Raw genomic sequence first — 27,545 nt, forward strand, 5'->3', positions numbered from 1 at the left:
ACAAATACGCAGACCCAAGCTTTTCTAGTCTTGGCTCCTCTGCCTGATGATGTTTTGATTGTGAATGGCCCAGCATAGTCTATGCCAGTATGAGAGAATGGCCGTGAAGGAGTGATACGTGATTGTGGCAATTGGCCCATGAGTTGTTGTGCTCTTATGCCTCGTTTGTCGAGCACATTCGATGCACCGAAGAATGAATGTTTTTACTGGAGCTCTTCCACCCATGATCCAGTAACGTTGTCTGATTGTTGTGAGTGTAAGTTGAGTGCCACCATGTAGCGTGATTAAATGATAATGTCGAATAATAAGAGTGGTGAATGGTGAATGTCGAGGTAGAATTGATTGATGTTTTGAATCATGACTCAACTGAGCATGCTGAAGTCGTCCTCCTACTCGTAGAACTCCTTCTGAGTCAACGTATGCTGTGAGTCTGTTAAATGAATGGTTTGGTGGAAGATGTTGATTGTTGGATAAAGTCCTGATTTCTTGGTGAAAATGTGCTGCTTGAGTAGACTTTATCCAGAAGATTCTCGCTTTTTCGATGTCAGCTGTTGTGATTGATGCTAAAGGACTGGTAACTGAAGAATGTCGAAGTCTTGAAGTGAATTTGATGATTAAGGCGGTGATTCTAAGTAGTTTATTGAGTGTTGAATATCTGTTGACCAAGTCCCATTGAATTATTGTATCTTGAATTGCTGCGATGAGTGAAATTCCAGGACGAGCTTCTAAGTTGCAAGCCTCGTCAGCTGGTGGTGAATTTACTGGCCAGTTTTCTTGATTTTCAGCTAACCAGGTGGGTCCCCTCCACCATAGCGAGTAATCTTTTAATTGATTTGCTGTGATGCCTCTTGAAGCACAGTCCGCTGGATTTTCCTTGCCAGAAATGTGGTGCCAGTGCGCGTCCGCAACTAGTTCTTGAATTTGCACTACTCTGTTCCTTACAAAGTCCTTCCAGCGTCCTGCATTTGAATTGATCCATGAATGTGTGATTGAAGAGTCCGTCCATAAGTGAATTGAATGTATGTTCACTCTGTGGAGTGTAGCTCGAACATACTTCGTGAGTTTCGCTAGAATTAACGCAGCAGTTAACTCTAGCCTGGGGATCGTGATTTGTTTGATTGGTGCTACTTTAGTTTTCGCACAGATGAGTGTGATTTTGGGCCCTGTGGACGGTGAATTGAATTTTAAGTAGATTGCTGCAGCCATCGCAAGCTGTGAAGCATCAGAGAATCCATGAATCTCGACAGTTGAATGTCTGGTTGTGTGAATCCATCGGGGAAGTGAAATCTCATGAAGTTGAGTGAATTCTTCTCTGATGATCAGCCAGCGATTGATGATTGATTGTGGGACTGGTTCGTCCCAGCTGAGGTTGTGTAACCAGAGTTCTTGAAGAAGCATCTTAGCTCTGATTGTGATTGGTGACACAAACCCCAAAGGATCATAAATTTGAGCTACTTCTGAAAGAATGAGGCGTTTTGAATATGTTGACTCATGAGTGACTGATTTTGATGTGAATGTGAATGTGTCTGAGCTTGGATTCCATTGAAGTCCAAGAATTTTTGTAGTGCAGTCTTCGAAGGTGATTTTTTGTTGATTGCCTGATGATTGTGACGTTTTTTGAAGAAGTGATTGACTGTTTGATTGCCATTTTGCAAGGGGAAAGCCGCCCGCCTTGCACAAGTTGATTAATTCCTCAGCAACTTGAATTAGTTCTTCTGGAGAATCTGCTCCTCCAAATATGTCGTCGACATATCTGCCTTTAATGATTGTCTGAGTTGCTTTTGGATATTTATGGCCTTCATCCTCTACTAATTGCAGTAACACACGAACTGCTAGATAAGGAGCTGATCTAGTGCCGTAGGTTACTGTTGTGAGTTGATATGGGATGATTCTGTTGTGATTGTCTAGCCAAAGAATTTGTTGAAGCTTCCAATCTTCATGATGAACCATTATTTGACGATACATTTTTGTTATGTCGGTTGCGAATACGTATTGATGTTGACGAACCCAAAAAGTACGTCGAAGATGTCCAATTGAATTTTTGCTCCAGTATGAGTGATGTCATTCAATGAGATTCCAGTTGACGTCGGGCTGGATCCATTGAAGACTACTCTGAGCTTGGTGGTAGTGCTACTTGGCCTTAATACCCCATGATGAGGAAGAAAATATGGATGAATGTCTTGAGACTCTGGGTTGATTGTTGGAGCAGGTCTCATATGACCGAGTTCTTCGTATTCTTTCATGAATTGTCTGTACAGATTGCTGTATTCAGTCTCGTTGGTTAATCTCCTCAACTGACGCCTCAAACATCGATACGCAGTTGTATAGGAGTCCCCAAGAGCTGAGGGTGAAGAAATGAGTGGGATTCTAACAATATATCGTCCTGATGAATGTCTAGAGTGAGTTGATTTAAAGAAATCTTCACATTGTTGGTCCAAGGATGATAATTGATGTTGATTTGACATAGGAACTTCTTCTTGGACCCAGAATTTTGTTAGCAACTCTTGAATGTCTTCATGGTTCGTGATTGTAGTAGCATGATGAATGTGATAGTGATTGACTGATGAATTTGGTGCTACTGGACCAAGAATTAGCCAACCAAAGATAGAAAGTTGAGCTATAGGAGCTGTTGGAGAATGAAATATGATATTTTGTTTGATGATTTGTCCATAAAAGTCAGCTCCAAGTAGAATGTCTATCGATTGTGGAGTGTTGAATGTTGGATCAGCTAGTGTTAATCCATTGAGATGAGGCCAGTGATTGTTGGGATAATTACATGGCACTTTTGGAATTGAAGCTGTCAACTGTTTCATTATGTGAGCTCGAATGTGTACTGAATGATTGGATGATAATGATTGTAGCTCGCAGAATGTTACACCTTTTGTTTGAGTGAGCTTAGAGCTGCCCACTCCTCTTATGTTGATTGTCTGATGGTGTTTTCTCAGTTGCAGCAGATTGGCTAGATGAGAAGTGATTAGTGTTAGCTCTGATCCAGGATCTATGAGCACTCGTGCAATGTAACTCCCTGTATGTGAATTGGCTCTGACTTTTGCTGTTGCTAACAGCGTTGAATGATCATGTAGATGACTTGGAATTGTTTGACTTGAGCAGATTGCTCTCGTCGGTGATTGTCTGCTGAGTTGAGTTGATTTAACGTCACTTGATTGATGATTTTGTGTGCTGATAGCACTACTAGTTGAATGTTGATTGATTGTCCTGTGGTCATTCTGACCTTTTGATTGTCCTAGATGATTTTGCTGCTTCTGAGCTTGTCCTTTGGACCATTCCAACTGAACCCTCAACCCTCCTGAGGCCGAAACCTCATGTGCTAAGGTCATCCAGTCAGTTTGACCCTCCAGAGCAAGTCCATCAGCAAGCTTGAATGTCTGTGAATTGTGTGAATGTTCTTTGAAGACTGCTTCGCCTCCTCATTGCTGTGAAGTTGAAGGCTGAGTGTCTGATGATGATTGTTGTGATGATTGTGTCCTGGAAGACGCTTGATTGTTGGTGCTTGATGATTGTCTGAATAGTAGTGAATGGAACATTGTATGATGTTTAGAGTTGCACTCCTTACATCTGTTCTTGTTGGTGCAAGCTGGTGTGTTATGTCTTCCAAGACAGTTCCTGCAGAGTTTTTTACTGTCTACAGTCCTCAATCGCTGTTCAAGAGGCAAAGCCCTGTATTCTGGGCAGACTACGATGAAATGACCGCCATTGCAGCAGTCACAAATGAATCTACGCTCACTGGTAGTTGAATGCGATGAGCGTTGTTGATTGTCTGATTTGATTCGTGGCTCCAGTTTCTCCAAGGTACGAATCCGAGCCAGCAGAAACTCACGAAACTCTGAGTACGTAGGCATCCGCTCAAGATCATTGTCCTGAGTTTCCCAGAGCTCACGAGAATGTTGGTCAAGATGTTTGAGAATGTGGAAGATGAGAATTGTATCCCAATTCTCGGTTGATTGTCCCAATAGCTTGAGTGAGTCCAATGAATTGTCTACGATGGTGAGTAAAGATGATATCTTGGCTGAATGAAGAGCAGCTCTTTTAGACTCAGCAAACTGGCTGAAGAGTTTTTCCAGGTGAACATTGATGAGCCTCTTGCGATTCTCGTACCTGGATTTGAGTGTCGACCATGCCTTGGTGAATGATTCCTTCGTGTGAGGAAGGTTCTCTACCAGAGAGAGAGCTGGACCTGAAAGAGCTGATTTGAGATAATTAAACTTGATTACCTCATCCAGACCAGGTTGATTGGCTATCATGGACTCGAATTGATCTCTGAATGACAACCAGGATGCACTAGTTCCATGAAATTTGGGTACTGACAGCTTAGGAAGTCGGGCTAAAGCTTGTGCGACGTCAGATGCACCACTGGTTGATGTTGATTGTGCTGGAGGTTCCTTGGAAGCTACCTTAGCAGATATCATGAAGAAGTCTGAGACTGATTTGTTGAATGTCTCAAAGACATCATCCACAATGTACGGATGATGAAATTGAGATGGTGGCCAAACCTCCTCGAGCACTTGATGTTCTGAATTGAATGACTCGTGCAGCGCTGTGAGTTGTTTCTCCAGCGAGAGTCTTTCTTCTTTAGTGATTGTCTGTTGTTGGTCTTTGATTTGCTGAGTGAATGATTGGGCTAAGCGTAGCCGAGCCATTTGAGACTTGATCTTGAAGGTCAATTGAATCGGTAGACCAGGATTTGATGGTGTGATTGTCTGTATTGTGCTTTCAGTTGTCGATTTCCGTTGTGGCTGGAGATCTGGCTCTTCTAGTTGATCAGTTGGACTACCAAACTCCTCTACACCATCGTCAGGAGTCACGCTGATTGTTGGTTGAGGCTTCAAGGTCGTGGACTCTTGGTCCTCACTCTTCCTGTCTTGATCGGCCATTTTGTGCACTCACACACTTGATTGTCGGAAGCAGTGCACTGGTAGCACCAAAAAATTTGTACTTCAAAACCGAGAGCTCTGATCCGGCTCGAAGGACCAAATTAAATGATGAGAAAATCTCAACTTGTGAATTAACCTAACCGTTTAAGGATAGGGATGATTGTGCCGGAACAGAGCAAACGGAAGTCAGGTTTTATAACAAAAATAAAATATCTTTATTTTCAGCACTAACAGGTACACTGAATACACTGACGAACTTGAGTTGTTCACTAGGAAGACTGAATGTCGCTCAAAATCACTGAATGTCTAGTTTTAATTACTGAATGTGAATTGAATGTCTAAAAAATACTCAACTTGGTGTGTTCAGTATTATTGACCTCCCACACGAGCTCAGCACGCTTCTCAAGTTGAGTAAGAATATGATTGTGCACGTGGCGTGAGCCTATCAATGCAATGCAAAATGAATTTTATGAAATGTCTTGAATTTACAATGAATTATCGTGAAATATTACGTGATTATGGATTTAGCGTAAAGCCTGAATTTTTTGATGATTTACAATCGCACTAGTACTGATGATTGACTCACAATTATAAGATTTGTTGAGAATGAATAAGAATGGCGTGTACACGTGAACGAGAACAGTGAAAGAATGGCGACAGGAACTTCATTAGTCAAAGGGGACACTCAAAAGTAGTCAAATGAGTGACTAGATAAAGAATTATTGATTATTAGGTCGATTGGTTATCGACCCAGTCCCAAGATGGCCGCCGAAGTTCCTGTCAGCTGGCAAATTCAAATTGAGAATTAATTAATTCTCAACAGTATGTAAGTTTCATTTGAGCTTCAGAATTGTAACAGGTTAGAGTTTCAGTTAAAGATTGTTATAGCGTAAATGATTATTTGATATAGAAATATGTGATAACCATTCGAGTTCCAGTAGTTGTCACGAAAGTATAATTAAGTAGAATTATTAAAATAAATTCAAGAATTAAAAATATGTTGAATTTGTTAATTGATTTATCGTAGCTTGGAAACCTTTAACCCTGTCCGTCAGTTAGTTTATTTTATTCGGTCTTTTTATTTCGAGCATTTCTTTTGTTTAATTATATTCTGTTGGCCGGACACGACCCCTCTCCACAACCTACACAACTGAGGGCCAGGACATGCTCTGTTTAGGAGGATCCTGATTTTCGTAGAACCATCGTAGTTAAGTTAGATATCAGTTTGAGATTTAGTTCAAGTATTGAGATTTTGAGATATTGTGTGGATTTTGAGTTAGTTAGTAAGTTTTGAGATATTGAGTTTAGATTTAAGTTTGAATTAGTTGTAAGTTATACCAGTTCACTTATTCTGGTAAATAAAAATAACTTGACGTCCTAGATAAAGTAGTATTAATTTCTCAGGGATGGTTCTAATCAGGATTCACACCTGAAGGACGACTCAGGATAAAACACTGATAAGGAAATCTCGCGAGGTAGTCGAGGTTAATTGAGCTGCAGCTTTTAGATAATAATCTACGTCGAAAATGATAAACTGCGTAGTTTTTTTTCTGCGGAAAAACGTATAAAAATTTACGAGATACGTGTCTTCGTAATTTTCAACATAACATTAACGGCAGTAAACGACATTGCAATTTAAAAATTCCCAATTGCTATTGACTGATTATTTACAATCACAATAATCTCCGAACAAAATACGTCGTAATAAGAGACTGAATAGTTTATGATTATCTTGAGTAAAAATGATCAGTTTTTGGGCGCGCCTAAAGAAGACCCAATTTAAGCCCAAATGATTTCTTAGGTTCTTAACGCGCCCAATTCAAGTCCACAATGCTTTTTCAGGCCCACAACGCGCCCAATTCGAGATCAAAAATATTTTTGAGGCCTATAATGCGCCCAATCCCAGCCCAAAAATATTTTAAAAATTTAGAAAAGAAAACAAAATTGTCATCAAAACTTATCATCAAATCAACTTTGGTGCTACAAACTTACATCTGTAATAATTTATTGTCATCATTGTCGAATATGATCTCAGAAAAAGGGCTCGAATTGGGCGCGTTTTAGGCCTACAAAATATTTTTGGGCTCGAATTAGGCGTGTTTGTGGGCCTAGAAAATGTTTTTAGGCTTCAATTGGGCTCCTTCAAAATTTAGGCCTGTAATAGGCTTGTTTTGGGCACTGAAAATTTCTCTAAGTCAAGATTGGGCTTCAATCGGGCCTACATTGGGCTTATTTTTCATTTTGGGCGTGTTTTGGGCTTCTTTTGAGCCTATTTATTTTTATCGGGTAGTCAAAATTTAAGTTTTTATTATCGTTATTTGAGCAAACATAAATATAATTCTTATCACAGTCACCCATGTACCATTTTTAAGGGAAATTATTTCTGTAATTTGATATACGGATTATTCAGTGTTACGTCCCCATAACAGAACGGTTTCTTTTTTGAGTCAAGACACAATCGCCTTCTACTCCACTCGGGTGCAGAGACCTTGCAGAGTTTATTTTATATGGAAAATTAAAGAAATAGGTAAGGTAATCAGTGCTGATAAACCACTATGGTGCAAAAAATGAAGAAGAGAGTTGTTCCTTATAATTCCAGATAATCTTTACTACTTTTTACTCACTTCAGTTAAATAGAAATTGTTTTACTAGGGTAGGGTACTAGGGTACTGCAGAAAGTTAAAGCGCTGTGCAGCAGGTTGGTGCGTAGCAGGCTGTAGTATTACCTGAATATACTCGGCTGGGCTTCCTGATTGGTTGATTTATAGCCACTTGGGCTCCCTCACCGTGGTCGTCTCTCTCTCTCTCTCTCTCTCTCTCTCTCTCTCTCTCTCTCTCTTCTACTCGTTGACTCCGATCTCGCTCGTTTACTCACGTTTAGTAATGCTCAGAGATTTCTCTTTACCGAAAAAATTATTTTTGGTTGAGGTGAATTTAAGATTAATTTACTTGAGTTGATAAAAGAATTGTATTATTCAAGAACAAAATTTTAAAAGAATTGTTTTTCTTGAATGATTATAAATTTAAGGAAAATATAGAGTTATTGAAAATAATTTTTCTCAAAAATCAAGTTCGAGTTCACAAGATGAAGTAGACTTCAGTTCAAAAATTTGCACCGAGCCCGACTGAAATTCAGCTGAGACTGAAACTGCTCGGGAAAATTTGAAATATTCATTTAGGTTTCCAAGTTCTCTGAAAAGCTGGAGGTGGTTGTTTTAATGTTCTTTCTGCGAATCAGGTATGTAAGAATATCTAAATTCCCTTTGGTCAGGCCATCCACGTGCGGGTTTCTTAAACTGCCTTTACGCACGCTTTTCCTTCCTTTCTTTACCTGTCCACCTTGCGTGCTTAGGTTTTCCCGTGGTGACTTCAGGTCTGACTTTGCTATTGATTTTTTCTACCCGACTCTTCTCAGCAAACTGTCTTCATAAAATATTTTTTTTTTTCAAAAGAAAATGTTGTGTACGCTGGTACATAACATTTAGTGGTAGCGTTTTTAACGAATGTGATATATTTGAATCATCTAAAAATTGCATCATTTTTTTGCGCATTCATCGTTAATACTGTAGTGAATGGATATTTTTGCCTCTTGTATTCATGTGAATTTTGGTTAACAGTCATCATTTCATATGTGTATAAGATCGTGTGCTCGGAATAGAATTATTATTCTCTTTTCTCCTAAGAATCGTATAACACTCGAATGTTTAAAACGAAGGTTTAGTGTAAAAAAAAATGAGTAGTTAAAATTTTTATGTTAAATGAGCAACACAACCCTGTGCTAATGTAATATTCATAGTTTATGTAAAATAAGAGTATTGACACAGGCATCAATTTAACACAATAAAAATGTTCATAAGCTATGACCAACACAGGAAGTAACATGATCTTCGTGTAACGGAGAATAAACGTACAAATTTTATCGTTATAATTTTCCGAAACCCTTTTCTGAAAATAACGTAATAAGTACACATTTTACGTACACCGCAGAAATCGTGTTATGCGTCAAAATCAATTTTAATGTGTATTGATTATATTTTGAGCTCAAATACATAAAAAAACATTGACATGAAAAAGTACAAAATCTACGAGTGAGTATTTTGATACAATTATCATGTGGTGTACATACTTAAAATAATAATATGTAAAATTAATTGTTTCAGTATGTAAAATTATACTACACTGAGAAAAATAATCAGAGTGTAATTAATTGGCTAATCTAGTAAAATTATTCCAGATAATGTCACTACTATTCTAGTAAAATTTTATTAGCATTGTGAAACAGTTTCTCGTACCATCTGATAAAAAGTATTAAAATAACCTAGCTGTGATAATTTTATATGCATGAAAATTTTTAATTATTTTAGATAGTTCTGGATCGCCGAGCGAGCTGAGGCGTTGGTTTCGTTGCGTGCGTAAGTTTAATGAGCGGTCGTATAACTATAGATTCGAATCTCCTTAATAGAAAATTTTTTACCAGGTGTCACTATCGGCGTTTCCCGCAATCTTTAAATTGTGTATACGTAAAATTAGTGTTTAACATACATACCTGAGTAAAGTATAAGGCAAAAATTATTAAAATTTCTCGTAAGTATTTGTGACAATATATATATTATGTATGAATTGTAAAAAATATTCACATAAAAATACTCCTACGTATGCTTTGTTTAAATTGGTTGTACATGCTCCAACTAGCTTATAATCTAACCTTTTTTTTATTGCTCTGAAACCCTTGGTATTTTCCAAATTTTGACTCTCATTTTCCTCGAAACTGTACGTAAAATCATTCTTTGAAGTACCTCAGGTTTTTACTAGACCTAGATAGAACTGTGAGAAGGGTGATAAGGCCGTAAATGCAATAAAAGCCGAAACTCGTAAGAATACGGGGAAAAAAAAATAGATGAACTGAGCAAAAAGATATTTCAGCTCCCTAATATCACAAGATCGTCACTAACATTATCTCGTGAAAATGAATCAATTACACCAACTTCGACATATGAAAATCATAAAAAATGCATTCGTAAGGATTTGAATAACTGACGTAACTCTTTCATAGCAAAAGAGAAAGTAAATGATGTCTAAATAAAAAAACTACACTCGAAGTTTTTGATAATAAACTTTCATGTTTTCTAGTCATTCCGAAGTATTTAAAGCTGTTTAAGATGCAATCGGATTTATTGATGGAATTGATGGCAAATAACAATCCTAATGCGATGAGGAACGAAATAAAAAAGGTAATTAATAAGATTAAGTTTTCGCGATTGTATATAGTTTTTTTCATTTATCATACAACATTTGAATATATTATTTTTTAAATTTTATACATTTTCTCAAAATTCACTATTAGATTGAACTCTTCCCGGACACAGGAGTCATGATTACGGCTCATGTATTAAACATGGCGAAATCTGACAGTAACGGTGGTGAAAGGGGTCTTATCCGCAATTTTATTGCAGTCGTAGTTTCAGAAGAGGAAATGATCTTTTATAACACCGAAAATAATTTAAATACATTCGAACCAGAAATTTGCACAGCTATAATTGATGAGTAGAAGCACTATTAAAACGAATTATTTATGTTTTTAATGTATTTTGAACTTTGAAGGATAATTGTATAATTTCTAAGAGAAAACAACCATTAACTGAGGAGTCTGATTGTTAAGATATCACAAATTCGGGAAAAAAGTGTAAGTATATAGACGAGCACTAATTTCTTATTATCAAATGTTGTTAAAAAATATACATTGATCAGGGAATGAATCACAATAATTTGATTTTTTAGGCATATCCTCACCGTCCCCATTACCATCATTTGAAGCATTATTGCCGTTGTCATCAGAATCATTAGCAGAACCAGAATTTAAATTATCATCATCAGGATAACAGAAAACAATAACAACATCCGAAACGGCTAAAAAGGAACGCATTTATCGAAGAAAGAATCCAATTCCAGAAATATTTCAACTTCGCCGGAAAAAAACGTGAGTATATAAACGAATATCACTTCTGTTGTATCAAATCTTCTTCAAACAATGTACATAGATCAGAGAATAATTTGAACTAATTTGGTTTCTCAGGTATATCATCTCAATCACCATCATTATTACCATTGTCACCACTATCATCAGCAAAACCTTCAACAACAATAAATTCAGCATCAGGATCTTGAACATCAACAGATACAGCATCAGAACCTTCCTATCATCAAAATCCCTCCATCATCGAAATCAATTTAATAACAACTTCAATTAACCACCTCCTCCTGTTTCTTCGAATTTCTATTTTCCACAATCTCTATCGATTCCTCCATATCCAAATTTCAATCCTAATTATTATCCCAACCAATATTATTCAAAGTATCAAGGTTTTTCTCTAGCACTATACTATGCTCTATCACCAAATTATTATAATCATCCGAATATTCCGTCTAATAATAGTTATGATAGTAACAATCAAGAAATAGACAATCTGTTCACGTATTTGTGATTTTAATGAAAATAAATTTAATTAATTTTGAATAAATACATTGGTGTTATTTTAGTTTGAATTGAAGTGTCGATTTGGTTGTTATTCGGTGTATTTATATATTAATGAAGCAATCAAATCCTTTTCTATAACGTCCACAATTGATTTCTCTATCTTTGCTGATAACAACGAATCCAGACTTATCATTCTAACATTTAGAACAAAGATCTCGAAAATTAGAAAATGACATATCAGTGTTTACATGATCATCATAAGTATGCTCTAAATTCATATCATCTTGTCGGGAAAGCGCGGAAAAATTTGTATTATCTCGCACCAGATGTTTGGGAATGCGTGCATAAGTTTGACGGAGATAAGAGCTATGAACATCTCTGTGTCGTCCCATACAAAAATAAGCACGCACATTATCTTGTTTCTCACAAGCTACGTCATCAAATATCATAATTGAATTAGGTTTTGCTTGCTCTGGTTTCACAACTTCTTCATATTCATAAAAAGGAAAAAAACCCATACTTTCTACAGGTCCAAGTAATTTTTCTAAAATTTATATTTTGGCTGATGTATGGATTTTGAATATTAATGTATATTTTCAAATCGTAATCCATTCAGGTGTACAATAAGCGATAAGAGAGCATTTGTTTCACCACAATTGGAGCGGCCACATATCACGCCGCGAACGCTACTCGGTAATAAATTACCATGACGTTGAATTTTTACAGTTCGTGGCACAACGTTGTCGAAATTCGACAGCGGTAATTGAGTTCTTTGTTGCTCGAACTTCATCATGATGTCAACTGAAGAGCTGGAGTATAAAGACTTGTCTTTAATAGAAATAATTTCAGTATAGCTCGGGTTATGACACAGTACAGACGCGGCACCGGCTTAGTTAATACAATCAATACAATAGTAAAGAGCACAATATTGCGTATTCGAAAAATCGAGAAAACGTAGAGGTGAGAAACGCAGCTGATAGAGTGCTTGCTGAAAAAGCTTGGCAAAGAGTTTTCACTAAAGACTCAAATTTAGGTGAAAGAGCTGCTGCATTCGGAGTTATTAGTATCATGAAAGTTAAATCAAAACTTGAAATGGGTTTGAAGAGAAGATTGGGAAAGGGTTTAAAGAAGAAACCCCTGAGACAGATTGTAAATTCTGCAAAATTAATGATAAATTCAGGTGCAGATCCCATAATATCTGCATTGATTGCTGCACGAAAAGCTGCAAAAACGATTGGTGGAAAAAAGAATGTTCGAATTCCTCGTGTATTACCTGTACCTACTAAAGTTAGAGGTGTTTTACCACTTATACCGATATTTGCCGATCTAAGTGCGATCGGGGGTGAAGGTAGTGGAGCTGCAGGTATTTCAAAGGCAGTTAATGATACTAAAGCTGATCATCTTCAATTGGATGAACCAAAACGTCACAATCAGAAAATGAAGGCCATAGCCTTGGGTAAAGGTCTACGTTTTATCAACAAAGCACCTGTGATTGTCATCGACTGTTCAAAACAAAATGAATCATCAAAATCTGGGCCTGTGGATGTGCGAATTGAATTCGAATCTACGAAACCAATACCCGATAATACATCAGCATACTGTTTGATCATTCATGATCGAATTGTTGAATACAAACCGTTGAGTGGACAATTAAGAAAACTATTATAATAGAACGAAAATCTGTTCAATTCAATCTTCAACCGAAAATATATGTAATGCATGCATGGACTCATGCTCACAGAACAGCTAGACAAGAATATTGGGAAGAAGCAGCTCGAGGTAGAGAAAGATTCAAATTACGAATAGAAAAATATGATATTATCATTAATCCTGTATCTAAAAAAGAAATTGATTGTATGAATAGAATGAAATAAAGTATGTATGAAAAATAGTTTTTACTATTGTTATAACACATATTAGAAGAACATTTCATTTTCATTATACATTTTGCAATCCATAATAAATGGAACAGGGCCATCATTTTGGTCGTCTTTTGGTGAATTATACTCGTTACATCGTCGATACATTTTAAAATCTTCATCTGATTTCCATTCATTAGGCAGTTTATTCCATGCAGTATCGATATTATTTGCAGCCTCTTCAATGATGAATTCTTTTGTCAAAAGTTTTAAATCTGTTGGATTGAGCTTCAGTAAATTCTTCGTTACGAGGTAAATTTTCATTGGTCTGATATCATCATCAAGAATCGAAATATTCTCAAGAACCTATACTTCATCAATAGATAATTCACCGTAATCACATAATGGTTGAAATAAAAAATGATGTTCACAAATTTTTTCCAATTCTAGCCATTCACACGAAGCCATCTCTTTTACAATCACTTTTCCATTAGAAAAACGATAGCCTCTTATATCAATAACGAAATCCATAGTGATCACTCGTTCTTTCTGCAAGACTAATTTTAAACTAAGAAAAGAGTCCCTCAGTTGCTTCGATGCTTTTGAGCTCCCCACTACTGTATTTTACCCCTTTTACTACAGAAAGTGGACGAAAAATAAATGACGTCATTTCCATGAAAATAATTGTCTTGAAAATTCAATAGATTTTTTTATCTTTTATTTTTACTTAAAATCGGCGAATAAACCTGCGCTCGGTAAGTTGCCGGCTCTGGTGATGAGTTACCGGTCGGTAAAACAGAATATCTTGAAACCCCTTTTTATTAAGTACTGTTGTTTCATAGATGACTAATTTTAGTTTTCCAAAAACAGTTTTACGTGATCAAGAACAGAATTAAATTTTTTATTGATTCATAAGATACGGCAGCAATGGTTTCTTACAAGAGCACTACAGTCAAGCATTTTTACGTCAGTGAATATCAACATTGCTGAGGACCCCGAGAGAATGGACAAAGAGAACACGATCTGTGGTATGAGTAAAAGTGAAAAAGCCTCATGTTAGTAGGCAGAGAGAGATACACAATAATCGGCAGCAAGTTCTAGCACTTCGCCGGCAAGCTCTATCCCTACCTTCCGTACCCAAATGTGTAGCTTATATCTCGTCGTAATAGGATACTGTCTAAAAAATAGTTTTTCCATATTCTAAACCCAAGAATATCTATAGTCGAATTTGTCCACTAGCCTTTTTAGGAGTGATTATTATCTCAACTTCTTTATCCGGTGGTTTGGCAGTCGTGACACCTCCGAAATAATGTCCAGTCCACGAATATCGAAAGTAAACTTTTTTTCCAAAATTCTGAAAAATACAACCTTCAACCACATATTAATGAGTTCTAAAAAAATTAGTATATAAACTTCCAGAATATATCATATAATATATAATTTGGTTTGAATTTTACAATTTTTAAATATTTTTAGACTCGCTGACTTGGGGCCCTCCAAGTCAAAAGACACTGTATCCACCACGACCAAACTCGTCTTGTGGAATATTATAGGCAATTTCTGGATACCTGCTTATCTTAATTTTTTGGAATGTAACGTTACAGTCAACAAGCCGTGTTCAAATGGTATAGCTTGACTAAATTCATCTCTTATATCTAGTTTTATTGTACGAATATCTGACTTCAAAAGAGGGATGTAGCGCATTGTTAAAAATGATTCTATTCAAATTGAGCCATGTGTGTAATTATGCATCTCAAGGGGCACAATGCGTAATAATGGCGTCTGTACATCGCTTGTTACATAATTTTCACAAATATCTGTGTAAACAAATAAGCCACACGGGATAAACGTATGTATATTTGCTAGACGTGTACACTTTAGAATCAGTAGTAATACAGGTTTATCTTCAGCTGGAAATCCAAGAATTTGAGGGAGATATGGCGATAGTGGAACTAGGTGAGCACCATCACAGCTGTCCTCTCGAATCATTGTAGCTTCAGTAATCAGATGATCGAGTCTTTGATACACCCGGGGGTGTAAAGAAGACGACCCTGGAACTTGGACATCTCAGCACCCGCTGAGACCTGAAACGTTCGAAGAGGTGTCTAGTTGTGTCCGTCCCGACCGCGCGTCGCGATATGCTTGCCTAGTCCAAGGAATGTTTTGTGTTCCTGAATCGACTGGACGCTCAAGTGAACCCGATAGGCAGGGTACTTCAAATCCGTAAATGCTCAGTGAGCCTAACTCGACCAAAAATCTGCAGCCCCCCCCCCCTTCTCCACCGTTCGAGACACCGCATATTTAGTATAGAGAAGGTATCTTTTGACTTCTGGCAATGGAAGACCGTTGCCAGGGCTCGGCAACAGGTTTTAGCAGATGCGGCTGATATCAACAATAATAATAATATGACTATTAATAATTATGATTATCATTATAATCAAAACCTTACAGCATGTGAACCACAAGACAATCATTGTCGTAGTTAATTTTCTTCTTAAAATGCTCTATATCAATGAACTCAGTACTGCACACTGTACGTGTGCTCTCATTGAAAGGTTTGATTATTCACTTTACGCTTTTTCACATTACTTTCAGTTAAAGGACCCAATCGAAGTTCGATATCCTCTGTGGTCACCAAACTTCTCAGTACATGTGGTTGATGACCATCCAGAAATGGATACAGACGAACAGAGCTGGATAAAGATAAACGCTTTCAACCTACACAGCACAGATGATGCACAGCCATTTAATGAAGAGAAACTCAAGCAAGTCATTCGAATGCTTAAGAAAAAAAAAGCCACAGGGCTAGACTTGCTGGAAGTGGAGGTTGTTAAACGTGCAATTGCGTACCTCCCAGAAAAATTTCTCACAGTTTTCAACGAATGCTTGTCCCAAGGCATCTTTCCTCGGGTTCAGAAGGAGGGAACAATTCCTATGTTCCTAAAGAGTCCCGACAAAGATATAGCAGACCCTAAGTCATATCGACCTAGATGTCTTCTATGAGTACTAAGCAAAATCTTCGAATGACTCATAAAAATTCGTCTTTAAATTAGCGTCTTTCAACAAGTAAACATCTCAGATCACCAATATGGATTCATAGAAGGGTGATCCACGGTAGATGCAATACTAACAGTACGAAGAGCAGTGCAAGAGTTTACAAAACGTAACGTGGTTTTATTGCTCTTCAATATTTCAGGCGCGTTTGATAATGTATAGTGGCCTTTAGTCCTCAAAAGACTAAAGTCACAAAACTGCCCTAAAAATGTCTACAAAGTGATGCAAAATTACTTTACAGACCCTACAGTTAGCTTATCATGGGGAACTGGCTCAGTCACAAAAGTGGCTACGCGTGTCTAGCTATATATAGGGGGTGCTTCCTGCCGGTGGTCGCTTATGTGTCCCCGGCATGGAGCGATTTATGTAACGCTACAGATTGGCTGACGCTTGCAGCCGCGGAGAGGGGCGTCTTGGAAGTTGTCGCGCACGATCGCGCATCTCCCCCGAGAGACGGCCTCTGCGTGGCGGTAGTCGTCCCGCCTATACGCATAGCGATCGGTGATCTCAATGCCCGATTACACTTCGTACCGACGAAGCAGTTACGTACAACAATGTCAGAATTTCTCTGAATGACAATACGTCAGAATAATCGTCGACACCGATGATGAACCTCAGGTTACAAACACATATGGTAGGCAGAAGGGGATGCGTCCGAGATGGGTCGCGAAACACACCCATTCTTACCAAACATAGCCGATAGGCTCGATAATAATTCGATACGCCTGAACAACCTGATGACGCCAATATTCATCGGACATGACATATTTCGTGCACATCGTGCACAATACGCTACCGAAACAGACCCAACCTGCTCTAATTGCAATAGAAGAAACGATGACACAGTGGAGCACTTCCTGTTGCACTGTCCCGCATATAGAGACAAACGTAGGAAACTCATATCGGTCATACGTTCGGAAACGAACGTTTACCGCAGCCTAACATGGCCCGAAATAGGGCCCAAATTCGTCCAAACAAACGACACATGTAAGGCACTCGAACAATTTGTTAAGGCGTGCGCGGAAGAGATATTGTTCGAGGAAATCAAAAGAATCCACGAGGTGGGTAGAGAAAAAAAAGGGTAGCGCGAACGGGATTAGTGATACCCAACACACAGAATCCTCTACCCCGTAGAAGTAGTAGGTTATCATTACCAGTGCTGTGAACTACAGCCCGTGAACTTTATTGATCCAAACCTGGGTGTTGTCGGAGAACCTAGGCACAGGTTGCAGGCCTGCAATCTTCGCAAAACACTTGTAACCTTTGGATCAAATGGATAGAGATTTTATTCTCCATTTACTCCCTTTTCCTGCTTTTTTCGTTTTTCTTTTACTTTTGTCTCTATCTTTTTACTTTACTTTTCAGGTTCTCAACAATCTTGAATAAAAACTTCTACATATTTCATGAAACGCCTTATACTAAACATTCATTTCTTTCAGCTGTCGACAATATAATGGTGCGAACACCATAAACAACTAGAGTCACTGACCAAAGCGGATAAAATTGGTACTACGGGAGACTGAAATCCAAGCCCGCAACCGGAGCTGCAAAGTCGAAGAACGATATGTAGGAACCGGGTGCTTTCGGTCAATTGAGGTTTGACTCGTAGTGGTGTGTTGCAAGGCCTAGAGCCAGATGCGTGTATCCTTGTGCCTTTTCAAAGGTGCAAGAATATTACGTCCCAAGTAACGCCGTCACTAGAAGTAGAGCTATTCCCAGAGTTATGCTCTATAAGGCGAAGTACTCGAATAAAATGTCCTCCTTAGGACAGGAAAACAAGAATGATTTAGTTCAGAAGAGTATTACCTACGAATTTAACCTAAATAAAGATAAAGAAAAAAGAGTAGTTATTGACAGAACGTAGTGATATTTCTATACAAGAGTTCACATGATAGTCAAAAAAAGCGCACGAACGAAAAAGACGACTAGTAAGTAATAAATAAAATTTTAGCTCTATAACTGAGCTTATATAAAAAGGAGGTAATTTTAATCGCGAATCAGTAAATATTCAGCTAACGCACAAATATTTGAAAAAAAATCATTTTTCGGCAATGAACAGAAACTTTTAAAAGTGACAATTTTATACGGACAGAATAGTAGACTGTTCATTCTTTTGCTGTTCATTATATAAGGTAGTTCGGTCGGAAATGATCTCATCGTTAAATAATAAATAACAACAAATTTATCGAAGCTCGAGATTACACAATATAATTAGATAAATTAATGATTTTCTTTGTATGAAATATGAATCAAAAGAAGCAGGTCAGAAATGAGTACATCTAAATAAATAGAGAATTTAAATTGTTATAGATATGTTTAGATGAAGAGTTTAGTGTTTGAATTTTTGGTAAAATTTACTTGAACTCCAAAAACATCATTTTAATATTGTTATTGTAAAAATTTCAATTATTACTTGTTCTGACTTCGAGTCGGCCGGACGAGAAAACTAACTTAGTGGACTGTAATAATTGAGAGCAGAATAAGAACAAAAGGTTGGATGCTAGAAGGTTCCAAAAAATAGTTTATTAACACCGAATTGCTTGGGTTTTATAGATTTTATTCAACAATAACACTTAACTTAAACAATAGAAGGTAATAATCACTGAGTTTAGGTGAATTAACTGTACATTAATTGTTCATACACTTATGAATTGTCTGATGGTTATTTTTTCACCAAAAAAATAGTCTCAAAACAGTGAATAGCAACATTCACAGTATACACCAGAGTTGTTCGGGGGTGCGATGTATATGTGAATGTCCGTGAGGCTCTATGGCGTCGACGCCAGTTGAGCTTTGCGCCCAAAGACACTACAACTGACTATACTGGACCACTGGCACTGATGAGAGTAATTTCGGTGATTCACGTATGTTCGTGAGAGTTGTCTGAGTCTACTTGACCGTCTTTGGTACTACCAAGGGTGAGCTGACTGCACAAAACCGTGATTTGACTGAGAGAAAGTATACAGAGATGACCGCGTGATTTGCCTGGAGCTAACTGACGCCACAAGTGCTCGACCGCGTGCTTGTTGGCGTCACTAGGGCCGTCGAGTTGCCTTCTGGGCCATGAGGGAAATACTTCCCGATGATTGGTCCAGGGAGTTGACTGACGCGCCGGTGGACAAGTCCGGCATTAAGAAATTTTGATTATTCCTGACTAACTGACTTGGGCCCCTCCAAGTCAGAACATTACTATTCTTGAATAATAAGAATTTCTCGCTCGACCTAATCTACTGTTTGTACTCTGCTCATTTCATTTTTTACTGTTATAACGAATGTTATAAAATGTTGATTAACTTGCACGCACACATTTCTATACGTTACGCATGTGTATAGACTTTCTGTTTTACTCATGAGAGTTCTTTAAGTGGTTCTGGCGCATACAATGAAATAAATCGAAATAGTCGGATTTACGACGAAATATTGATTTTTAATTTGGGAGCTCATAGTTAAGTCCTTCTCTCGCTATAACAGGACTCAATTATGGAGTATGGAATAGGAAATTATAGACGCTTCGAGAGAGTCTTTCAGAATGAGCAAAGAACGGGTCAGAAAAAAATTATAATTTTAAAAATATTGTTATCAAATAACTACTGTAGAACATGACGAAATTGTTTTTATTTTTTTTTTTTTTCGAAATGAACGATTAATTTCCAAATTAATATTTGAGTATAATCTGTATTTTTGATATGAAATGCGCATTTTTCAATTCATTCTGATATTATCAATGACTATTGGTTTCTTAGTGAAATTTTGATTTGAATTTGCTTAGAAAATAATCACATTGTTTTCTAAAATTATCTATATCATGTAAGCGTTCGATCTGATTTTTTTTCCGAAACTATCGATGACTCAATTTTTTTTTTTCTTCAAAATTATTCTATAGGACGGACACGTATAGCCTTTAAAAAATTGAACAGCATTTATGTTCGGTACTGTAGTAGTGTAGTGATAAGACAAGTAAGTAAAAATAGGGACGGTCGGCCTGTACAGTAAAATTTACTTTACGCTTCCAGTGAAAATATTTATGCAGTTCAACTTTACCGTAAAGGACGAATTCCTTTATGCGCCAAATCTATTTTAATTTATGTCAATTGGATGTTATACATTAATATATTTCTCAATGTCTTCATTGTTACATTTATTAGCGTGAATATAATAATGACACTATAATAATATTGCATTTATTTTAATAATATTTAAAATTTTCTGACATGATACATATATATGAAGCTACCAGTATATAAATCGTACATTGTGGCTATAATATTATTATAATGTTATAATCACATAAACTTATTATAACAATTAAAACAAAAGTTATTCTCAATGATTTATAGGGCTCTGTTCTGACTTTGAGTCGGCCGTTAAGAGAAGAATCAGATTTAGTGGACTGTAGGATTAATGCACGAGGTTGGATGCTAGAAGGTTCTTGAAAGCACTTTTAAGACACACAATCATCTCTGTTTTTTACTCTCTATTAATAAACAACACTTAAACTATGAATATAGATGTACTTAATCACTAACTTCGTACAAAATGTCTATCTCAGACCACGTGTAGCAACAGGCACACAATACACCGGAGTCGTTCGGGTGTGTGATGTATGTGTGACTGTCCGTGAGGCACTATGGCGTCGACGCCAGAACAGATTCGCGCCCAAAGACACACAACTACTATTGCTGGACCACCAGCACGGCTGAAAGTGATGATTAATGTTCAGGTTTGTCCGAAAGACAATTATTGAGCTGACTGATATTGATTCGACTGAATACCGTGAGTTTTTCTGCACAACATTTCTCATGGGTATACATATTTAGCTTAGATTCTGAAGTTTCTAAAGCGTCCCTAAAAACGGCTATTGGACCTTCCGTTCATGAGTTATAGGGGTTTAAAGTCAAGAGGATGATGATTTTTTATTTGTATAGTTTTACCCGTTTTTAAAGCTGTTAAAGTGAATTTTTTCAAGCTGTGCTCCAATTTCGCATTTTTACGCTTTAAGACAACGAGAATGAGTCCTTGATCATCAAAATTGGAGTACTTTGATTTGTTGACTGAAAAAAATGGAAAGGGGTTAAACTAGGGTCCCACTATCCATTTTTTGGGGTTGAAAAAAAAAGTTGTCCGATTTTCAAGTTTGACCACTTATTCTCTTCGTCTCAATGCCTAGAAATGCGGAATCAGGTCCACCATATGAAAAATCAATTATTTTACTCCTGAATAATTAATTGATTTTAACTAGTGCAATAAAAAGATCTCATTCATACGAATCCATTAATATAATAGAGAGGAAAATTTTGACTGGTGTACTAAAACATAAATAAATTAGTGTATTTATTGAAAAATTGGATAATTTAAAATTTTTTCGTGATCCCTCCTCATTCCTTCTTACATTCCGGCACTCGAGCTTATTTTCTATTGCTGAGAAAAATTTTCTTGGCTTTACGTCACAACATTAATTGTTACAATGATTTTTGTTAAGAATTTTATATATTTACACGATTATTGAACAACATTGAATTATTAAAAATAAACGTTTATTTTTATTTCAGCCTTCAACTAGTCGAACTAAAGACAATGAAAGAAACATGAGCATACATTCAGAACAACGTAGAAATTCAACAAAAAGTGTGGATGATCATGATAATAACAATGGACATAATAGTCATAACGAAAGAAATATCGATAATAATAATAACAACGAAAGAGACGATGGAGACAATGGTCGTGATGATAGTACCGGTAGTAATATTGATAGTGATGATGATGATAATGGTGATGATGATGATGACGGGATTGTTGATCCAGAATGTGATAATCCGTTATTTAACGTGCGTAATGTAGGAAATTATAATTCTCCGATAACGATTGACCATCGTGTTAGTGTAAAAAATTATTTGTTAGTGAATGATGAACACGTTTATTTGAAATTGACAGCTATTAATTAATAAAAGAGAAGTCATCCGGTCAACTCAAGTCTCAGTCAAAAACTAGAGATAAACCAACTCGCCCTGCGTTGCTATAAACATTCTCATCGTCAAGCAACGTCAACAACTTACAAAACTGTCGTTAGTCTATTAGTCATCAGATAGCGACATACAAATATTTTAGAATATTTTTATTGTGCTAGTTGTACAGGATTCTTGAGTAAGAAATTTCCAGTAACAAACAAATTCACTCAGACATGTCATTGTGGATTATGTGGTCCACATGAAGAAAATTTGCGTCTTAAGTCCTTCAAATATATATCTCTAACATCTCAACTAAATTAACTACTGAGTATACCAAATATTAAACGCTCATTAAAATATAGAGATTCAAAAAGACTAAATATAAAAGGTATGAAGTACATTCATGATGGTGAAGAATATCAATCATAGAGTTCAGAGGGGAATATCCTCGAAAGTTGGTATAATTTTTCATTAACTCTCAATACAGATGAATGCAAGATGTTGAAATCTTTAAATACGAGTGCTTGGCCTCTTATGCAATGATTAATGAACTTCCACCTCGTCTACGAAAGAAGTATATGCTACTTGCAGCAATTCATGTTGATAACGAACACCCAGTAATAGATTTTTTATTACGTCCTTTTGCAGATAAACTACGAAAACTATATAGAGAAGAAATCACATGGACATCTTCTGAAGGAACAAAAATATTAAAATTTGTAGTTACTCTATGCAGTGTAGATTCGCCAGCTTGAGCAGTTACGTGTACAACTCAACTCAATGGTAAATACGAATGTCTACATTTTTATGCTAGAGGCAACAGTTTGGGTCCTGGAAAGCGAGTATACCCTTTTAATATGTGCTATGGCCAATTACGGAACAATGATGATTTATTAGTTGACATGGTGCATGATTTAGATCATAATGAAGAAAGAAATGGAATTCAAGGTTATTCACCATTGATAGCTATACCGCCATTTAAAATGTGTATAGCTATCATAGTAGAATCGATGCATGTAGTTGATTTAAGCGTTGCTAGACAACAACCAGAATTACTTTCGACATCAACAACACTCCATATTATATGAGTGATCCCAGTAGTCTACAAATAATTGATCGGTGTTCAAAATAAATAAAACATTCTTCTCAACGATCGTGGAAGCCAACATCCATTACTACGTACAAAAATTGGAAAGCTTAAAAATGGCGAAATTGGTTAGATTACGCACCAGTATATTTAAAAAATGTACGCTCAAGTAGATACATTGAAAATCTTAGCAAATTATCTAAAGTAATACATTATTTTGATTCTGATTCAATATCACGCAATAAATTTAATCGCCCTGCAACGATATAGAAAATATATGTACAGGTTTAGAACGATATACGAGTCATGAGAACACGAGTTTTAATGTACATCTTTTAACTCATTTATTAAAATCGGTAAAGGGTTTAGGGACCTATTTGGTGTCACTTAGCTTTTGTATTCGAAGCCTAGAATAAAAAAATAATTGAATTTGTTACCAGTTCTAATGGACGTAAAAATCAAATACTAACACGTTTTCTCATGGAAAAATTCATAATATTTACGAATCATGATCCATAAGTATTACTACAGGCAAAAAAATTTTATTTTGAAAATTATGAACGTTAAACTTGATTTAAATAATTCGAACACAAAAAAAAAAATAATAGGAATTGGAAAATCGAATGTGCGACCACCAACACAACAAAAGCGTAGAGAATTAAGAGAACTAGACAATCCAAATCCTTAAATGTTTCAAAAAATGTACATTAGATGGATCAGAGTTTCGGTGTCATGAATTACGGAATTGAAAATTTGGTAATTCTATCATTTGCACCGAAAACGATATATTCGGAGAAATACAAAACATCGTAAAATTCAATCACAATAATAACTTGATTGGTGGTGTTTTCGTTAAAACACTTCGAAATAATAAATATGGATTCAATACTCAATACATACATCGAGTATCCAAAACTGATGAATTACGTTTTATACTTGAAAGTCTCTTTATAGAGCTGGCATATTTAATATCATCTTAACGACTCATACATGTAATAAAACTTCCCAATTGCTGGGAAGCTGATTGGAATAAAAGCACTTTATCTATTCATTATATTCATAGATCTCCGAAAAAATTGTAATTAATATAATTAGAATTTAAAAATATATTATAAATGAATAGTTAGTGGATAATAAGTTAAACCAATGAACCATCTTTTTTATAATGTAAATAGACAGTATCGACAAATATAGTTAGTGTAAAAACATGTATGTGCATTTATTTCGATATATTTCAAAAGTCAATCTCATTTTTGAAAAACCCATAATTACTCCCGAAAAATTAATTAATATAAAAATCTGAATGCGCTCCTCAAACTTTCCAAAAAAATAGTTTGTACTCTTGAGACTTTTCACAGCAAACAAAAGAGGAAACATGAAATTTTGATAAATCAAACGGAGAAATGTAGTTCTTCCAATAAAAATAGTTGATAGGTAATAGAAAACATTCATTGGTGATTGAAAAAAAAAAATTATAACCTACAAAGCACTAGTTCTTTCCCATCCTATTCACCACTAACTTCTATAAATGAAGATAAAATGAATTCTATGTTAAAAACTGCGAAACATTCAGCCTGCTGAAATGTAACAATCAAGTATAAGATATAAAATCATATTACCCAGAAAAAAATCAGAAATTTATTAACGTTTTGGAAATGATCACAATGATTGGAGACCATTATGAACAAAACATAGTTGTGGGAAAAATAATAAACGCATCAGTCACGTCATTTTGCCCACATTAAAAATATTCTACCTCAAAGAAAGGACCGCTAATAAACGTTTTTTGATTGTTAATAACAATCACATATTGTTGTAAACATCAAAAAATTGTAAAATCCTCTATGAAGTCACTTGTTACTTACTTCTGCCAACATGAAACAAATTCCACTAAGGGCGAGTTTCACCACATAGCAGACTGCTATTGTGTACCAACTTAAAATTTCAAAAATAAAAGAAATTACCATTTGTGCCATCTGGCGAGTTCTGGTGAAGTAACTTATGTTCTTGGAAAGAAATTTCAATATGGTTGACCGGCAAAAGTGATTGTAAACAAGAATAAGACTGAATAGGTAAATTTTACTCCTTATAACTTTTCTTTCACTTAATTCACTCATTAATCATCACTTATTGATAAATAAACTTCTTAATTATCTCAATATAGTGCAGGTAACTGCAATTTATATTAATTTTTCTCATAAATATTATCTGTATGCTATGATTTATTTTGTTCAGGAGAATGAATAATCTTTTGCTACTGATTCTTTTTGACGATGATGATGATGATATTGTCAGAAGGCCTCGGATAATTCGTCCTCGAATGAATTGGTTCGATACTTTTGATGACGAAGATTTTGTACAAAGATTTCGCCTAACCAAAGCAATGACAAGGGAAGTTTTTGAGCAAATAGAGGCAAGAATAACTCCCGACTCACCACTGTATGTAATAAATTTAATATTAAGCGCATATGAGTAGATTATTTCTAGGCATTTCAATTTCATGTACATTCATTTCAATTTTCAGCAATAATGCGATTCCACCAATGATCCAGATGCTTGTAGCCATGAGATTTCTAGCTACTGGATCATTTTACATCACAATAGGAGATTTTACTGGTATTAGCAAAACTAGCGTTTGGCGAATCGTGCATAGAGTATCAGAAGCAATTGCTGGATTGAGGGAATGTTACATCTATATACCGCTTTCTCATCAAGAAATTAGAGCTATTCATAGTCAAAATTTTAGTCAAGCCGCCTTTCCTCGTGTCCTGGGTGCTATCGATTGCGTCCATGTTCGGGTTCGTTCGTATGGTATGTATTCATATACAATAACTCATCTTGTTATAATGCGATATATACATACATGTATATAATTTCAATCAATTATGTAAACTATTACAATTTAAGGTATCAATATTACAGGTGAAGAGTATGCAGAGTTATTCCGGAGTAGGAAATCGTTTTTTTCAATCAACACCCAAGTCATTGTCAATTCGAGATTGGAGATTATAGATATTGTGTCACGTTGGCCTGGATCGGCACACGATGCTACCATATTTGACAATTCTAGAATAAAAAGACGATTCGAAAACGGTGAATTCTATAACTCATTGCTTGTAGGTGATTCTGCATATTCTCAAGTGCCATTTATTATGACACCATTGCACAATCCTATGACTCCAGCTGAAGTCCTTTATAATGAATCACAAATTCGAACACGAACGATGGTTGAGAGATGTTTTGGTGTTTGGGGACGAATGTTCGCCGTTTTAACTATAGGTTCCAGGTTTTTTAAATCAGAGTTGAGTATGCATGCAATAATTGCATCCGCTGTGTTATATAATGTGACAAGAAGAGCAATTCCTCAATCGCTAATAAATCAAAGAGCTTATGATCAAATTCCTGAAACTCATCAGCAACTTATACAAAATCAGCAGAGACATATAATAAATAATTATTTTCATAAGTAAGTATCGAAAATTAATATATATCATGATTATTATATTATATTCCATGGTGGAAATATATCTACAACAAACTACAATTTTACACAACCATGCAAAATGTTGTCAAAAATTGTAATTTGTTGTAGAGTCACGTAGAAAGTTGTAGATATATTTCCACCAGGGTTGTAATTTATTGAGTCTACTCTGTTTCAGTTTACTTTGAATGGGTATCTTTGATATGCTTTGATTGTGTACATTACATCTACTATACATCTATTTAGATTATTATCTGTAAAAAGATTTGATAAAATAATAACATGATAATGCAATAATAAGAATGTCGTTTACAAAGGTTTATAGATGTTTATTTATTTTTAACTGTGATAATAAAGTTATACAGTGTATATTAAACTTTTTTAATCATACATGTTGCCATTTTCACAAAAGTAATATTAAGATCTTTTTAACTCAAAAAAATACAAAATGTCGAGTTACTAAACTACGAATTAATAATTTTTTCATATTTTATACTAATATTATTAATAATTAAATATGATTTAACATTTATTAATGATAGAACTTGCAATACTTATCGACTTAGAATCACAATCACATTGCATAGTAATACTTTCATCACGTGCATAAAAAATATATTTTTTTTCACAAAACTAAATAACATTTTCTTAAACTAATTTGTTTTTTAACATATTAAATGCTGATCTACTAATAATACTTTTGCACATAGATCATTCTTTTTTAAAGAATACTAAACGTTATTCATAAA

At 35.7% G+C, this 27,545-nt stretch overlaps 4 protein-coding genes across 4 annotated transcripts; 2 read left to right on the forward strand and 2 right to left on the reverse strand.

Annotated features, from left to right (window-relative positions):
- Window positions 1-24: 24 nt before the first annotated feature.
- Window positions 25-1,965, reverse strand: LOC118070151 (uncharacterized). Its single transcript, XM_035088583.1, has one exon. It carries the CDS (start codon window positions 1,963-1,965, stop codon window positions 25-27), a length of 1,941 nt encoding a protein of 646 aa, XP_034944474.1.
- A 1,463-nt stretch (window positions 1,966-3,428) lies between these two features.
- LOC118070152 (uncharacterized) lies at window positions 3,429-4,892 on the reverse strand. Its single transcript, XM_035088584.1, has one exon. It carries the CDS (start codon window positions 4,890-4,892, stop codon window positions 3,429-3,431), a length of 1,464 nt encoding a protein of 487 aa, XP_034944475.1.
- A 16,093-nt stretch (window positions 4,893-20,985) lies between these two features.
- Window positions 20,986-23,316, forward strand: LOC118070153 (superoxide-generating NADPH oxidase heavy chain subunit C-like). The gene is made up of 3 exons (XM_035088585.1): window positions 20,986-21,000; window positions 21,830-22,176; window positions 23,043-23,316. Exons 1-3 carry the CDS (start codon window positions 20,986-20,988, stop codon window positions 23,314-23,316), a joined length of 636 nt encoding a protein of 211 aa, XP_034944476.1.
- Window positions 23,317-25,250: 1,934 nt separating this feature from the next.
- On the forward strand, window positions 25,251-27,141 carry LOC118070140 (putative nuclease HARBI1). The gene is made up of 5 exons (XM_035088574.1): window positions 25,251-25,387; window positions 25,551-25,754; window positions 25,840-26,126; window positions 26,238-26,781; window positions 26,975-27,141. Exons 2-5 carry the CDS (start codon window positions 25,555-25,557, stop codon window positions 26,982-26,984), a joined length of 1,041 nt encoding a protein of 346 aa, XP_034944465.1. The 5' UTR covers window positions 25,251-25,387; window positions 25,551-25,554; the 3' UTR covers window positions 26,985-27,141.
- The last annotated feature ends 404 nt before the right edge of the window (window positions 27,142-27,545 follow it).

The sequence above is a fragment of the Chelonus insularis genome, unplaced genomic scaffold (assembly GCF_013357705.1).
Source record: "Chelonus insularis isolate UGA/USDA-ARS -01 unplaced genomic scaffold, ASM1335770v1 contig_52_pilon, whole genome shotgun sequence".
Lineage (NCBI taxonomy): Eukaryota > Metazoa > Arthropoda > Insecta > Hymenoptera > Braconidae > Chelonus > Chelonus insularis.